The sequence below is a fragment of the Eumetopias jubatus genome, unplaced genomic scaffold, assembly GCF_037043125.1.
Source record: "Eumetopias jubatus isolate StellerSeaLion01/CBP00866 unplaced genomic scaffold, mEumJub1_p1.0 scaffold_4, whole genome shotgun sequence".
Taxonomy (NCBI): domain Eukaryota; kingdom Metazoa; phylum Chordata; class Mammalia; order Carnivora; family Otariidae; genus Eumetopias; species Eumetopias jubatus.
In genome coordinates, this window is record NW_028274810.1 from 3996572 (window position 1) to 4010655 (window position 14084).

Here is a 14084-nt window from a genome sequence, read left to right on the forward strand (position 1 = left end):
GAACCGGAAGCAGCTTTCTGAGCCAGCACTGCTGACTGAACTATTTTAAAAATGTTTCCATTACGGATCCAGCTACTCCTTCGAACAGAGTACGGGTCTAGAAGTTTTGAGGGAAAAAAAACATTCATCAAGTTCCATTTCCTAGTATGGAGTCCAAGGAGACGGAAAACAATCCTCTAATAAAGAAATCAGGCAGTGATTCTCCGGCAGTAGTATTTTTCCTCGGCTGCCCTAATTAATAGGAAGCCATTGTCTGCACCTACCCGCTGGCGGCCCCTTAGAGATCTACTCCTCTCAGCTCACCAACTGCTCAAGATGGCTACAGGAACACTTCCGGCATCTTCCCGAACTAGGCCCGCCTTCATTTGCGTATTTTCACCGCGCCGGGGGCGGGACTTAGACTTAGCTTTTGATTGGTCAATTTAACTAGCGACTTTTCCCCTCCGCGACAGTTTCCCGAGGTGCCTAGTGCCTGAGCGGCACGGACGAGAGTAAGAAGGAAGGCAAGATGGCGGACGTGCTGGATCTTCACGAGGCTGGGGGCGAGGATTTCGCCATGGATGAGGATGGGGACGGTGAGGACAGTGCAGGCGGCTGCGGGAAGCGGGGAAGGTGCGAGAGAAGGGACTAATAGGAAGATAATTTCCTTTCCCGGCAGGGAGGATGGGATTCGGGGAATCGGGTTTCAGTTGGATTAGAGACAGCGCCCCCTTCGGGAGGAATGCGGGTGGGACCGGGAAGGGAATGGGACTGGAGGTGGTGGGGCAGCTTTCAGATAATGTGTCCGTAAAGAGACTATTGTTACAAATACTTGTTATTTTTGTTACTCATTCTTTCACTTCTGGGGCTCCAGAGAGCATCCACAAACTGAAAGAAAAGGCGAAAAAACGGAAGGGCCGCGGCTTTGGCTCCGGTGAGTGTTTGTGGGGAAAATGGGTCTAGAATGGCGACATTCTACGAGTTTTGGAGTCCCCATTCAGACTCATGGGGAACAGTGGGAGAATGGATTTCTGGTGATCTCTTGTATGTTCCATATAGAAGAAGGGTCTCGAGCACGGATGCGTGAAGATTATGACAGCGTGGAACAGGATGGTGATGAACCTGGACCGCAACGCTGTAAGTAAAATGTAGCCTGTAGGGATCTGTTTGTAGGGAATTATGGACCAATGAAATAAAACCCAGTAGGAATGGGGTCGGAGATACCTTAACCAGTCTCTGGAATCCCCACTTACTCCACTCTTGTGATCTTGCTTGAAGTTTTTCTCTTGTGCTCAAACCTCCCTCCCTCCCAAACAGCTGTTGAAGGCTGGATTCTCTTTGTCACTGGAGTCCATGAGGAAGCCACTGAAGAAGACATCCATGACAAATTTGCAGAGTACGGGGAAATAAAAAACATCCACCTCAACCTGGACAGGCGTACAGGATACCTGAAGGTATCCTAAGCGACACCCTATTGCCTCTCTTCCCTCATAACCTTTAGACAGCTTTGATAGTTCTCCCATGTTTCTTGTGATTGGCCAAGAGCAAAGTTAAAATAAAATGAGATTGGAAATTGATTTTGTCAGACATAGCAAAGAGACGGAAACAGACACATTTTGTATGTACAATAAGGATATATGATGTACATTTGTTTAAAGTTTATAGATTTTTGTATTTGAGTATGAGTTTAGATTTGAGGAAGAGGATACTTAGGTGGTGTTTGGTGGAATATGAGAGTTTTGATCTCTGTCTTTTCACTTGTCCCAGGGGTATACTCTAGTTGAGTATGAAACATACAAGGAGGCCCAGGCTGCTATGGAGGGACTCAATGGCCAGGATTTGATGGGACAGCCGATCAGTGTGGACTGGTGTTTTGTTCGGGGTCCACCCAAGGGCAAGAGGAGGTAAAGTGGAGAGGGCAAACTATCTTGGTGAAGGGAACATGAGCAAAACAGAATAAGGATGTTGTATTATGTTCCTCTGATGGGCCCTTCCTTTACCCTAGAGGTGGCCGAAGACGCAGCAGGAGTCCAGACCGGAGGCGGCGCTGAGAGGTCCTCTGTTGTCCAGATGTTCTCTCCAGAGATTCTACTTGGCCATGCAGCCTTGGAGAAATAGGGCAGGGGTAGAACTCACTGTGTTAATATTTAATCTCTCACCCGACTTGCTTAGTGGGTTGGTTTTTGTTTTTGTTTTTGTTTTTGAGTTAGGAATAAATGTCCCATTTTTGTTTTGTACATTTAAAATTACTTTCCTCTTCTAACATTGCCAGCTCGGAAGCACTCTTTACAGTAAGGCAGTTTGGGTCACTGTGAAGATACTTCTTGGGCCTCAATTCTGTTTGAATTTCTACATTAGATATAGTCTCAAGTTTCAGCTAGGGTCAAAGTAGAGACACTGCTCAGTACTTCTTTTTCTTGGAAGCTAAGAGAGCCTGGGTAGAAGTGAGGTGTTCTTGTGATATTAAAGCATAATTATTTTGTTTTTGTATACTCTGTTCCGTGCAAATGGATGTTACAGGAATGTCTCTCCTGTTTCTCCTGTCCTTCCTGCTGCCATGTTTGTTTGTACTTGCAGCTGTCTAAGGGCTTGAATCTCCTGTCAGGGCATTCTCTCAGAACGTTTTGCCCTGGAAGAGTCTATACTAAGTTCTTGGTGCCTTCTTCGGCAGTCAAGGGTGAAGGCTCCGTAGAGGAGAGGATCCAGAGGAGCATCGAGGAGACCAGAAAGGAAAAGGATGTGGCTGAGGCTGGGGGGAACTTCAGTTAGCATGGTGGGAGAGAACCAGTACCGCAGGCCCAGCAGGTAATAAGGTGTCCAGCAGAGGACGAAGGTCAGCAAGACAAGTAAGGCCAGCCGCAGGGCCCGCAGGCGAACACGGAAGCGATTGTCTAAGGAGCAACGGAGGGCAAATTCACCAGCAGGGGCTGGGAATTTAGAAAACACTCAAATTCAGAACCACTCAGCTTCTGAATTGAGTGTAGGATGAACAGGCAGGGATGGTGAGCTGGAGTTCTCCTGATACAAGGAAGAGAATGTGGCAAATAGGAGTTAATGTTGCACATCCTCTTCCCTTCCCAGACTGGGACTGTATGCTCCCCCCTCTCCCCTAGGGAGTGTGACAGACATGCTGGAAGAAAGGTTTTGATTGAGGTGTGGTATTATGAAGCTGCTAAGACTACTTGAAGACTTGATGGTGTCCACGACTAAAGGAGAACACTGATCACCTTTCTCCTTAATCTTGCCTGGCTAACTCAACAATGGAGGGTGGCTAGAGGCTGGTTATAATCGGAGGCATTTAGAAAATACTTGTAGCATCAGGTGCTAGAGGGATGGTTATGATGTCACTTTTGGTTTGATAGAAAACTATTAGATCAGTAAATGAGGCTAGAGGCAATAGTTTTTAGGGTATGGGTTAGGGCCCGGAGATTGGAGTCTTAGCATGGTTCCCCTTCCTTGTCTGGGCACTAGACACCTTGAGGACAATGTGGCTATAGCAGACGGTCGTGGCAGTCAGTGGCAGCAGAAAGAGGCCGCAGAAGGTGAAGAGGTTATAGGTGATCTCTTGCCATCGAGCCTTGAAGCTGCCTTTGGTGACACGCTAAGTGAACGGGCCTGGGCCAGCTCGGCGGACGGTGTGGAACAGGAACAGCTGGAGTGGAGTTTGAGGATTATTAGAACTGGTCCCCCTTCACCCTTTTCCCCGGTCACACTATCCCAGTTCATCCTTAATTCTCTGCAAAGCTGGGTAGTGCTGAGTTCATCCATAGTGCCATATTTAAAAGGTTCAAAACTTGAGAATCCCTGTCTTCCCCTTAGGCTACGGGACTTAAAAGAATCTTGCCTCCTCCAGTACTGTTCTAACATTGCGCTTTGTAAAAGGATGTTTCTACCACCTCACCGACATTTTTAGCTGAAATGATTTTTTTGATGTGTCTAATTCTGTGGAAAAAGAAATTTTGTATAAAATGGGTGCTGCTAAAATTTCAGGCCATTTTGCAGCCACTCTGTGAAGTGACCTTTAGTGATAGTCTTATGTACAGTAATTATAACAGTGAAACAATGTTAAGTAATAAAATTTAACATTTTCCAAATGCTGTTGGCGGAACTTCCCCTTTTTGGTAAACTGCTGAGATTTTGGCTAAAGAGTATTTTTCAGTTTAGAGCTTCAGGGTTAGTACCTTGATTCAGGTAAGGCAGATTGAGTCACTGTTAGTTTGATAAAAGTCAAGCTTAGTGGGTCTCTGATTCCTAGATCTAAGGCATTTGGGAAAGTGATTTCAGCAGGCGTGAGGGACTTTTAGGAAAGGTGAATAGTATCAGCCACAGACACAGTTTTATGAATGGCTTGGAGTTATGATCAGCTACTCTGAGCTAGTTGGGGAGTCGTCTTTCCCCTTTGCCTGTCTTGAGTCCATATATTTGTAGGTTTTTTGATTGGTTGGTTTGGTTTCTTTTTGCACTATGCCTAAGATGTACCTGACATCTTGTGAAAAGGGGTTTAAAAATAAGCAAAGCTCCTGGACTTAGAGTTTGGTCTGTAGCCCTACCTCTGCCTTTCCTTCTCCCTATTATATGCAGTTTATCACCCACTACAGAAACCTTCCTTTCAACCACTTATGATACTTAGAAACTTGAGCCTTCAAAGATAATTTCTAACTATTCCAATACTCCCTCACCACACTACCACCACACTTAAAAAAAGGTTTTTTTATTGACATATTAGTCCTTGAAGGTAAGATTAATATTTTTTTTAAGATTTATTTATTTATTTGAGAGAAAGAATGAGAGAGAGAGAGCACATGAGAGGGGGGAGGGTCAGAGGGAGAAGCCGACTCTCCGCTGAGCAGGGAGCCCGATGCAGGGCTCGATCCCGGGACTCCAGGATCATGACCCGAGCCGAAGGCAGTCGCCCAACCAACTGAGCCACCCAGGCGCCCGGTAAGATTAATATTTTAAATAGAACATATGGGCAATGCAGAATTTATACAACAGGATGCTAATTTGGAACCAAAAATACCATCTTTTGCACATGTATCATAATGTTGTCATCAGTTTGCCATTGAAACAAATGGAGATTGCAGTTGTCAGAATGTGACAAATGATGAAACTCCTATCTAATATCTTGCGGCCCATTGGTTTCAAGTGATTTAGCCAAAGTCATATAGCTAGTTAGTAGAGCCTAGACTCAGAAAAAAACAAAGTAAAACAATGCAACAAAAACAGGCTTCTACCTCCCAGTCCACATCTAAAATTTCCTTCATATAAACGACTGTAATACCTTTTGCACTGAGGCAGCAATGCTGCTTTTTAAAGCTTTGGGTAGCAGAGGTCCTGCTTGCAGCATTGTTAGAAGCACTATTTGTCTTAGAACTATAGTCAGACTAACTTTTGGTAGTTATATTTCTAATATTTGAGGATTTATTTTTTTTTTTAAGATTTTATTTATTTTATTTGAGAGAGAGAATGAGAGAGAGCACGAGAGGGAAGAGGGTCAGAGGGAGAAGCAGGCTCCCCGCTGAGCAGGGAGCCCGATGTGGGACTCGATGTGGGACTCCAGGATCGTGACCTGAGCCGAAGGCAGCCGCCCAACCAACTGAGCCACCCAGGCGCCCTCTAATATTTGAGGATTTAAATCATATTTTAAATCTGATTCTATAATGCATTGTCATTCCAGAGCCCCTTCTAGGTAGATTCCTAATCCTGGTCTCCCAAGATGCTGCTCTACTCCTTCCCCTCAGAGGGTAGTGGTGGTTTTGGTTTGGGTCTTAAAGGAATTGTTTCATATTTCTTTTTTTTTTTTTCTAGATTTCTAGTTCATTGTCAATACATGAGATTTGATAACTGGTACTCAAGTTCAGATGCTCCATTTTCTTTCTAGTTTTCTTTCCAGTTTTCACAATAAAGCTAGAGTAAAAAATATAAATCTCATTATGTCACTCTCCATCTTTTACCTTAGTGTCTCTCCACTGCCCTCAGGATAAAGTACAACCTTAATATCTATGACGTGGCTCTTCCTTCCCATCCAGGCTCATTACTCACCCATTTTCTTTCTTTCTTTTTAAGATTTTATTTATTTATTTGATGCAGAGAGAGAGAGGGAGAAGCAGGCTCCCCACTGAGCAAGGAGCCCGACGTGGGGCTCGATCCCAGGACCCCGGGATCATGACCTGAGCTGAAGGCAGCTACTTAACTGACTGAGCCACCCAGGCGCCCACTCACCCATTTTCTAGACCTCAACTCTAGCGACAACTACTTTGAATTCCTCTACCTTCCACCCTCCCCAGCATTCCTCCTGTTTTAACTTGTCTCACACCTCTCTTATTTTAATCAAAAACAATCAGTTTTAATGTCTTTGAGAAGTTTTCCCTGACTGTCCAAGAGCGGGTCAGACATTCTCATTGTTCTTTAGTTCCTTATGCTTACCTTTAGCATAATGCTTTACTGCGTACTGTATTATAATTGCATACTAATATGTCTTCTGCACTAGTGTAAGTTTCCTGAAGGCAGGTCTTTGCTGCTCAATCCTTGATAGAGCATTAGAGTGTGCCTAGGGGTGATTAACATTATTTTTTGAATGGAGAGTGACTGTACCACAGAGTTTTAACCAAAGCCCCTGACTTCACTGTCTTTTTTATAGACCCCCATATATGTTTTATCCCTAGAGTTTCTGCAACAGTCTCCTGAAGAAGCTGGGAGGATGAAAAAAGGCATAGATAGAGGGTACTGCTTTGAAGATGTAGGCTCTTAATAGAGATACAGATTAACATGCAATGATCTTAATTTGCAAGACAGCAGAGGCTCCCCTCTGAGCATTAATGGGTGACCACTGGTCAAGCACACCCCTCGACAACAAACGCTCTTGTTGTTTACCCAAATTATTGTCCAGTCTACCCTTGAGTCCCAATAAGTCACTCACCTGGGGCAAGGCAAGCAGGAAACTAAGTCCCCAGGCAGTCCCCAGAAGTTTCCTTCCAGCTGAGCGGGGTCCAAGCGGGTGCAGTACGGCTGCCTGACGGTCAAGTCCAATGACCACAGGCAGGAAAGCTGCAGCATACACGGCCATCAGTTTCAGGAACATGAGTGTCCGACATGCGATGTCCCTGGCCAGCCATTGAACAGTGATATTCCAGATGGCATCTAGGGGCATAACCACAAAAGTGACTAGTAAGTCAGCAGCTGCTAAGTGGGCAAAGAGTCGTCGTACAGGGGAGGGGCGGAGTTGGCCGGGTTGTGGCTGAGTCACTGACCAAAGGACGGTCAGGTTCCCTGCAGCTGAAGAAAGGAACAGCACAATGGTCACTCCTACTCGGACCTTGGCTGCACCTGAGAAGGTGGGCAGCTCAGAGCCCTCCACCTCTACTCCCGATCCCGCCCAGACCTCCTCCCCCGCTGCTAACCCCGGGGTCGGGGGGAGGGGGTGGTGGTGTGCCATTGCCTGCAGACATGGTGACCTGGAAGGGAAAGGGGTGGGAGGACGAAGTGTTAGTATGAAGCAGTTAGCTTCGTCCACTGATTCTTCGCCCTCCTTATTAGGATCTGAAGCTGGTTATTGCGAATTTCGTCCATTAAAGCCTCTGTCTCCGGAGACTCAATCTGTATCCTGGAGGTCACCTGCCCAAATGTCAGGGTCCCGCAGGGAACAGGGATCTGGTGCTGGCTTCTACTTCCATAGACTTCTTTAGCCCCTACAGCCCCGGGTTCGGCCGCAGCGCTTGTGTGTTTGTGTGTGTGTTGCGGGTGTTCTGGAAGCACCCCCGGGGCAACCCTACCCCAGCTGCGCAGGCAAGACGCCGCCGTGCCTTCTCGCCCCGCCCCTGCTGCAAGCCCCGCCCCTGGTCCAGAATATTTAAAGAAGAATGTACCGCCGGAAGTGTGCTTAGAAAATAGAGGCCATCCGATAAGCGTATATTCTGACAGAGACCCACCGAAAAACACCCTGGTGTTGGTCCAGAGACAAACGCTTCTTGTTCTGAAATTCCGAGGCCGGCCTCACTCGCTCTCTTTTCTGGCGATGTTTGTCCCTCGTGAGACACCGTTGATCGTCCAGGAGGCGTGACAAGGGGCGGGCAGTGGGGCGGGCGCGGGGCTGCGGAGCCAGGCCTGCCGCTGTCATGGACGCCTGGGTTCGCTTCAGTGCTCAGAGCCAGGCCCGGGAGCGGCTGTGTAGGTGCGGCCCCAATAGGAAGGGGGGTGGGGACAGAGGAAGATCCTCGTGAGGCGAGGTCCGTTCATACTACGGGGGGTCAAAAGGGGTCAGCTCGGGCTACGGGGGCCCGGACGGACCGCCAGGTGCTGATTTGAGCGGGCCGTGAGGAGATGATTCGTTTCTGCTCACCGGAAAGATGGGGAAACTGAGGCACGAGTGGGCCAGCGGGGAGGCCGTTCAGGGTGGCCATGTCCACATAAGACCAGCACTTTACTCACTGGGCGGTGGTGGCGTAAGGAGCGTTCGCCCCGTGATGGATACCCGGACTCTGCCTCCCAGAGCTGAGTGGCTTTAAGTTCCCTTGTCCGCTCACCCTGCTGTCATCCGGGGACTCCTCTGCCTCCGCCCTGTCTTCCGTTCTCGAGTCAGCTAGAGGGCCTTGAAATCTCCTAGTTCACCTATTCTGAAGAATAATCCCTCCACCTGTTCCCCACTCCCTTACATGTCATGTACATGCTCACACTGATGTGCTCGTGATGGACCCCCTGCTGCCTTCACAGTCCCCTTCAGACTTCATCATTGTCAAATCTCTTATTTTCTCAACTCCAAGTAATGCCCCCAACTCCTTTTCTAGGCTCCTTTTTATCCTTAACGCCTTTCCCTTCCCCTGGCCTGAAGGAGAAACGGTAAGAAGTGGGCATAAAGAGGAGGAAAGGGAATGTTCTCAAACTGGGAAAAAGGGAAGTCGATACTTTACTTTGGAAGACACTTTTGAGGGGTAGGTTAGGGACGTCTCCGCCTTACCTTGCCTGGCCTCTTCTCCAGGGCCGCCCAGTATGCCTGCTCCCTTCTTGGCCATGCACTACAGAAACATGGGGCCAGTCCCGAGTTACAGAAACAAATTCGACAGCTGGAGGGTCATCTGAGCCTAGGAAGAAAGCGTAAGTAACCGCGCTTTTGCTTTATTACTCCCACACTTCCTCCATCCCCAGCTATTCTCTTTTAGTCCTTCCTTCCTGTTCTTGACCTTCTCTGCCAGTTCTTCCCCCTTATTTGGCTCTGCATGCCTCTTCATTGAAATAAGAGAGCAGGGGTAAGAGACTAATGAAGGATTGGAGAGCATGGGGCAAGTTTGAGAAAACCAAACTGGGACACAAATTAAAATTTGAAGAAAAAAAATTTTGAACTGTTTTTCTTCTTTTTTAAAAGAATTGTAATTATTGTTTCTGTCACTTGCTCGACTTTCACCTTCTTGCTTCCTCTTTCTCTGTGTCTCACTCTCTGCCTCTCCTTCCAAATCCTTGCTTCTCCTTGCTAATCTCCACAAGTTCTACGCCTGGGTAACTCAGCAGATGCCCTTGAGTCAGCCAAACGAGCTGTGCACTTATCAGATGTTGTCCTGAGATTCTGCATCACTGTTAGTCACCTCAATCGAGCCTTGTACTTCGCCTGTGACAATGTCCTGTGGGCTGGAAAATCTGGACTAGCCCCCCGTGTGGATCAGGAGAAGTGGGCCCAGCGTTCATTCAGGTTTGATATCCTTTTATCCTACAAGAACTTTGGTATTTCCCACACTGCATAGCTTGCCTTTTATGAGCGAAAGATCTTTCAGGGTCTTCCCAGAATATAGACATCTTAATCACTTGGCTTCCGATCTTCATTTAGATTTTAAACTATCAGAGAATAGTGAATGGAGGCAGATGGAAGACAGATGTTCTTCCATGATGAATGACTGAGATTGGGCAAGACAAGATATTATATTGCTTTAAATCTGTTTCTGTCTGTACCACAGGTTATGCCTCTCACTGCCTGCTCATTCATTCATTCTAAAAATATTGAGGTGTTTACTATGGGCTAGGGAATAAAGCAAAGAGTCAGATAGGGTTCCCATTCTCACTAAGCTTCTAGTCTAGTGGGGGAGTCATATTAAGACAACCACCAAACCAATTATTTGTAGAAATGTACAGGGTGTTATGAGGTATATAACAAAGGGAGCTGATTTCGACTGAAAGGCCAGGGAAGAACTCTTTGAGAAGTAATGCTTTAGTTCAGATTTGAAGTCTGAAAAGAAGTTAGGCAAAGTAAACAGTAGCAGAGAAGACCTCCTCAAACAGAAAATAGCCCATTCTAAGGCTTTAAACCAAGAAAGATTTTGTGGAATTAGAGAAATAGAAAGAAAGTCAGCATGATGGAGAGTATTGAGTGAAGGGCATAATTTGAACTGGAGATGTGGAGGGGACCAGATCACATGCAAGGCCTCTTCGGCAATGGTAGGATTTTTGGTTTAGTTTTGTTTAAATTTTATCCTAAGTACAATGGGTTCTGAACAGGGATGTGACATGATTCGAATTGTGTTTAAAGAAGATCTCTCTTGCTGCAGTGCAAAATGAATTGCAGTAGGGCAAAAGAGAAGGAGATGCCCTAATATGGCCAAGAGATGATGTTGGCTTAGACTAAGGCGCCAGCTAGGCGCCCCTAGAGTTCATTTTAAATGGGATAGGAAGGAAGCCATGGTGAGTTTTAAGAAGGGGAGTAATGATGTGATTTACTATGTGAAATTAGATTGTTGGGGGCAGGGGGCAAGGGGAGACCAGTTCAATGACTAAAGTAGTAGTTCAAGCAACAGGCGCTGGTGGCTGAGGCTGCCGGTGGGGTGTAAGAGAGAGAGATGTGATTGGATTCAGGATGTGTTTTGGAGGTAGGACAATTACACTGAGTACAGACCACTATTGTCGGAGTGAACATAGACAGTTGGGGCGCCTGGGTGGCTCAGTCACTTGAGCATCCGGCTCTTGGTGTCTGCTCAGGTCACCATCTCATGGTTGATCGGTTGGTTGTGGGATTGAGCCACCTTCTCCCCTGGCCTCGGGCTCTGTGCTCAGTGCTCAGTGGGAGTCTGCTTCAGGTTCTTTCTCCCTCTCCTGCTGCCCCTCCCCACTCATGCTCTCTCTCTAAAATAAATAAATAAAATCTTAAAAAAAAAAACCCACAAACCATAGACTGTTCATTGGTTGGTTGGTTTTTTTAAAGATTTTATTTATTTATTTGACAGAGAGAGACACAACGAGAGAGGGAACACAAGCAGGGGGAGTGGGAGAGAGAGAAGCAGGCTTCCCGCCGAGCAGGGAGCCCAATGGAGGGCTTGATCCCAGGACCCTGGGATCATGACCTGAGCCGAGGCAGACGCTTAATGACCGAGCCACCCAGGTGCCCCTGTTTGTTTGTTTTTTAAGAAGGCTTCAATGTGGGCCTGAACCCAGGACCCTGAGATCAAGACCTAAGCTGAGACCAAGAGTTTGATGCTTAACTGACTGAGCCACCCAGGCGCCCCTGGTTTTTTGTTTTTTTGTTTTTGTTTTTGTTTTTTTTTTTCCAGATTTATTTATATATTTATTTGTCAGAGACAGAGCACAGAAGCAGGGGGAGTGGCAGGGAGAGGGAGAGGGAGAAGCAAGCTCCCTGCTGAGCAAGGAGTGCGACGCGATGCAGGACTCCATCCCAAGATGCTGGGATCATGACCTGAGCCGAAGGCAGACGTTTAACCAACTGAGCCACCCAGGCATCCCTGTTTGTTTGTTTTTTAAGTAATTTCTATGCCCAACATGGGGCTCAAACTCACGACCCCAAGATGAAGAGTAGCTTTACTGACTGAGTAGCCAGGAGCCCCAAACATAGACTGTTCTTAAGGAATTGATAAATCTAACACATTTAGCAAGTTGCTTAATACTTCTGGGCCTCGCTTTTTGTTTTTGTTTGTTTGTTTTAACAAAATGGTGGGATTTAAAAGATCTATAATGTCTCTGAGTCTCTCAAACAACTGAAGCTTGTTCTCTGAAAACATTTGCATTATTATAGTTCAAGTTGAATGTGTGTGTGTGCTAACGGTTTGCCAAGTGGACAAGTGAAATTTGAGGGTGTTCTTGGAAGGTTCGATGATGCTCATGACTTTAAGCCAGGATCTTCAGGTACATGTAAACACAGATTAGTTACAGAAAGCTGGGAAGACATCCCTAATAGTGGGTAGGAGCACTTACCGCTGGTGTTCTTACGTATGATTTGCACTTTGCACTGTGAGGGAAAAAATGTTTAAGTATTCTGTTTGATATGCCAAGTGGCTACACGTGCCCTTACTGACTCTTGCCTGTTTATCCCAGGTACTATCTGTTTTCCCTCATCATGAATTTGAGCCGTGATGCGTATGAGATTCGCCTACTGATGGAGCAAGAGTCTTCAGCTTGTAGCCGGCGACTGAAGGGTTCCGGAGGAGGAGCCCCAGGAGGAATTGAAACTGCAGGACCTGGGGGTCCAGGAACTCCAGGAAGAGGCTTGCCTCAACTGGCTCTCAAGCTTCAGCTCCGAGTCCTGCTCTTGGCTCGGGTCCTCCGAGGTCATCCCCCACTTCTGCTGGATGTGGTCAGAAATGCCTGTGATCTTTTCATTCCACTGGACAAACTGGGCCTCTGGCGCTGTGGCCCTGGGATTGTGGGCCTTTGTGGCCTCGTGTCCTCCATCCTGTCTATTCTTACTCTGATCTGCCCTTGGCTACGACTCAAGCCCTGATATTCTGGTACAGGATAAGGAGGGGATCTGAATTGGTAAGATGGAATCTTAGATCATCCCTAATGTACCAGCCTCATTCTAATTCTACTCCTTGGTTAAAGTTAAGATCCCAAGAGTTCGGGGTAGAGGGAGGAGCTTTGGGGAAGGTGAGGTGAAGAGAGGTGTCTTGTGAAGTCGATGGGATGATTCTGATGTTCAGATCTTCTGGGGCTTTTGCTTTTTCCTCCTTCATTGCAGTGTCTCTGTTGCTCTTGACCCCTTTTACTTTGTGTTTCTTGAGTCTATTTAAGATTCTGTCTCTGCATCTGTTTTTTACCTTCTCAATTTGCTGTCCTAGGAATTTAATCGGCAGAATCACTTTTTTGGTAGGGGAGGTAGAAGGTGTAGTCTGTTGTAAGGTTCTAACTGCCTTCTTTTTCCTCACAAAGGTGACTTGTGGCAGATTTTACCCCCTTCAAATGCCACCAAATCGTAACTTTAGAGACTTCATGTCCCAGTGGATTCTCCCCTCATGCACCAGAGGTAGTTTGATACTTCCTCCTTCATGTCTGCCTCACCAGCCTCCCTCATGACTTGGCCCTTCCCTCTACTCACACCTGCAGATTTCTGCTTACACTTTTATTTCAGGGCTTTGTTCCCTAGCCTGTTCTCACCCCTTCTTTGCCTATCCAGAAGGATGCTGTGTCTAGCATCTTGCTGTAAATACTGTACAGTGATTCTGTGTAAATAGCTGTGGCCGTGCCCACGACGGGGAGCAAGCCTTCCAGGTCAGCACATTAAAGGTCCGTTTGCCCATCAATGTTTGGTCTGGTCCCATGTGTTCTGGTCATCTGAGGTCTCTAATTCCTGGTACTGTGGTTTGGGTTTTCCATGGGATTAGCCACTAGTGTCATCACCCACAGACTTTTATTGAACACCTACACTACGCAGGGCATAATACTAAGAGGTAGAGATTCAAAAAGCTAAGAAGCACCATGGTCCCAACTTTAGAAGTTTATAGCCTAGTTAAGAAGATGGGGTCTAATATTACAGTAATTATACTGGTTCCACAACCCACACCCCATACCAGTTCATAGTTTCTGGTCCCTTCAAAAGCTTTAATGCCACAGGGCAACGTAGGCTGAGTCACACAGACAGAACTAAGTGACGTGCGACTGGCAAGGTTTGGTTTGTGGGCTGGCTGTGTTCACATGTTGGGACTCCCCTGGGTGGGAGGGGAAATGATATCACTGTCACCAGCTCTTCATTTTCCGCATCCCAGGGTGAGATAAATAAGGTTAAGAGGTAAAAAGTCTCTGTCTCCCACGTCTACCATCTATTCCAAACCCGAGGAAAGCATGAACTGCCTGGCAACAACAAAGGCTAGAAAAAAAAGGAAGAGAAAGAAACTGCCGAA

General features: G+C 46.7%; 3 protein-coding genes across 4 annotated transcripts; 2 read left to right on the forward strand and 1 right to left on the reverse strand.

The window, feature by feature from the left end:
- The first annotated feature begins 457 nt into the window (after positions 1-457).
- Positions 458-4073, forward strand: RBM8A (RNA binding motif protein 8A). Of its 2 annotated transcripts, none has more exons than XM_028088286.1 (6): positions 458-575; positions 854-913; positions 1039-1116; positions 1297-1433; positions 1747-1883; positions 1985-4073. In XM_028088286.1, the coding sequence occupies exons 1-6, from the start codon at positions 509-511 to the stop codon at positions 2028-2030; spliced, it is 525 nt and encodes a 174-aa protein (XP_027944087.1). In that variant the 5' UTR covers positions 458-508; the 3' UTR covers positions 2031-4073. The 2 variants fall into 2 exon arrangements, with proteins under 2 accessions (XP_027944087.1, XP_027944088.1); XM_028088287.1 differs by having other exon boundaries at positions 1042-1116.
- Positions 2156-7748, reverse strand: LOC114197306 (gonadotropin-releasing hormone II receptor-like). Its single transcript, XM_028088288.2, is given in 4 exon segments — positions 2156-2908; positions 3423-3631; positions 6899-7384; positions 7386-7748. Coding segments are annotated over 4 exon segments (1152 nt in total). The 5' UTR covers positions 7428-7748; the 3' UTR covers positions 2156-2493.
- Positions 7749-8057: 309 nt separating this feature from the next.
- PEX11B (peroxisomal biogenesis factor 11 beta) lies at positions 8058-13487 on the forward strand. Its single transcript, XM_028088285.2, has 4 exons — positions 8058-8149; positions 8954-9069; positions 9457-9658; positions 12283-13487. The coding sequence occupies exons 1-4, from the start codon at positions 8094-8096 to the stop codon at positions 12686-12688; spliced, it is 780 nt and encodes a 259-aa protein (XP_027944086.1). The 5' UTR covers positions 8058-8093; the 3' UTR covers positions 12689-13487.
- The last annotated feature ends 597 nt before the right edge of the window (positions 13488-14084 follow it).

What these genes read in the sequence shown, in the direction of transcription:
- RBM8A (XM_028088286.1), top strand. Translation starts at nt 509, where the DNA reads ATGGCGGACGTGCTGGATCTTCACGAGGCTGGGGGCGAGGATTTCGCC. An exon ending in CATGGATGAGGATGGGGACG is followed by an intron (nt 576 to 853) that starts GTGAGGACAGTG and finishes CTGGGGCTCCAG; the next exon opens with AGAGCATCCACAAACTGAAA. An exon ending in TGAACCTGGACCGCAACGCT is followed by an intron (nt 1,117 to 1,296) that starts GTAAGTAAAATG and finishes CCTCCCAAACAG; the next exon opens with CTGTTGAAGGCTGGATTCTC.
- PEX11B (XM_028088285.2), top strand. Translation starts at nt 8,094, where the DNA reads ATGGACGCCTGGGTTCGCTTCAGTGCTCAGAGCCAGGCCCGGGAGCGG. An exon ending in TCTGAGCCTAGGAAGAAAGC is followed by an intron (nt 9,070 to 9,456) that starts GTAAGTAACCGC and finishes AATCTCCACAAG; the next exon opens with TTCTACGCCTGGGTAACTCA. An exon ending in TGGGCCCAGCGTTCATTCAG is followed by an intron (nt 9,659 to 12,282) that starts GTTTGATATCCT and finishes TGTTTATCCCAG; the next exon opens with GTACTATCTGTTTTCCCTCA.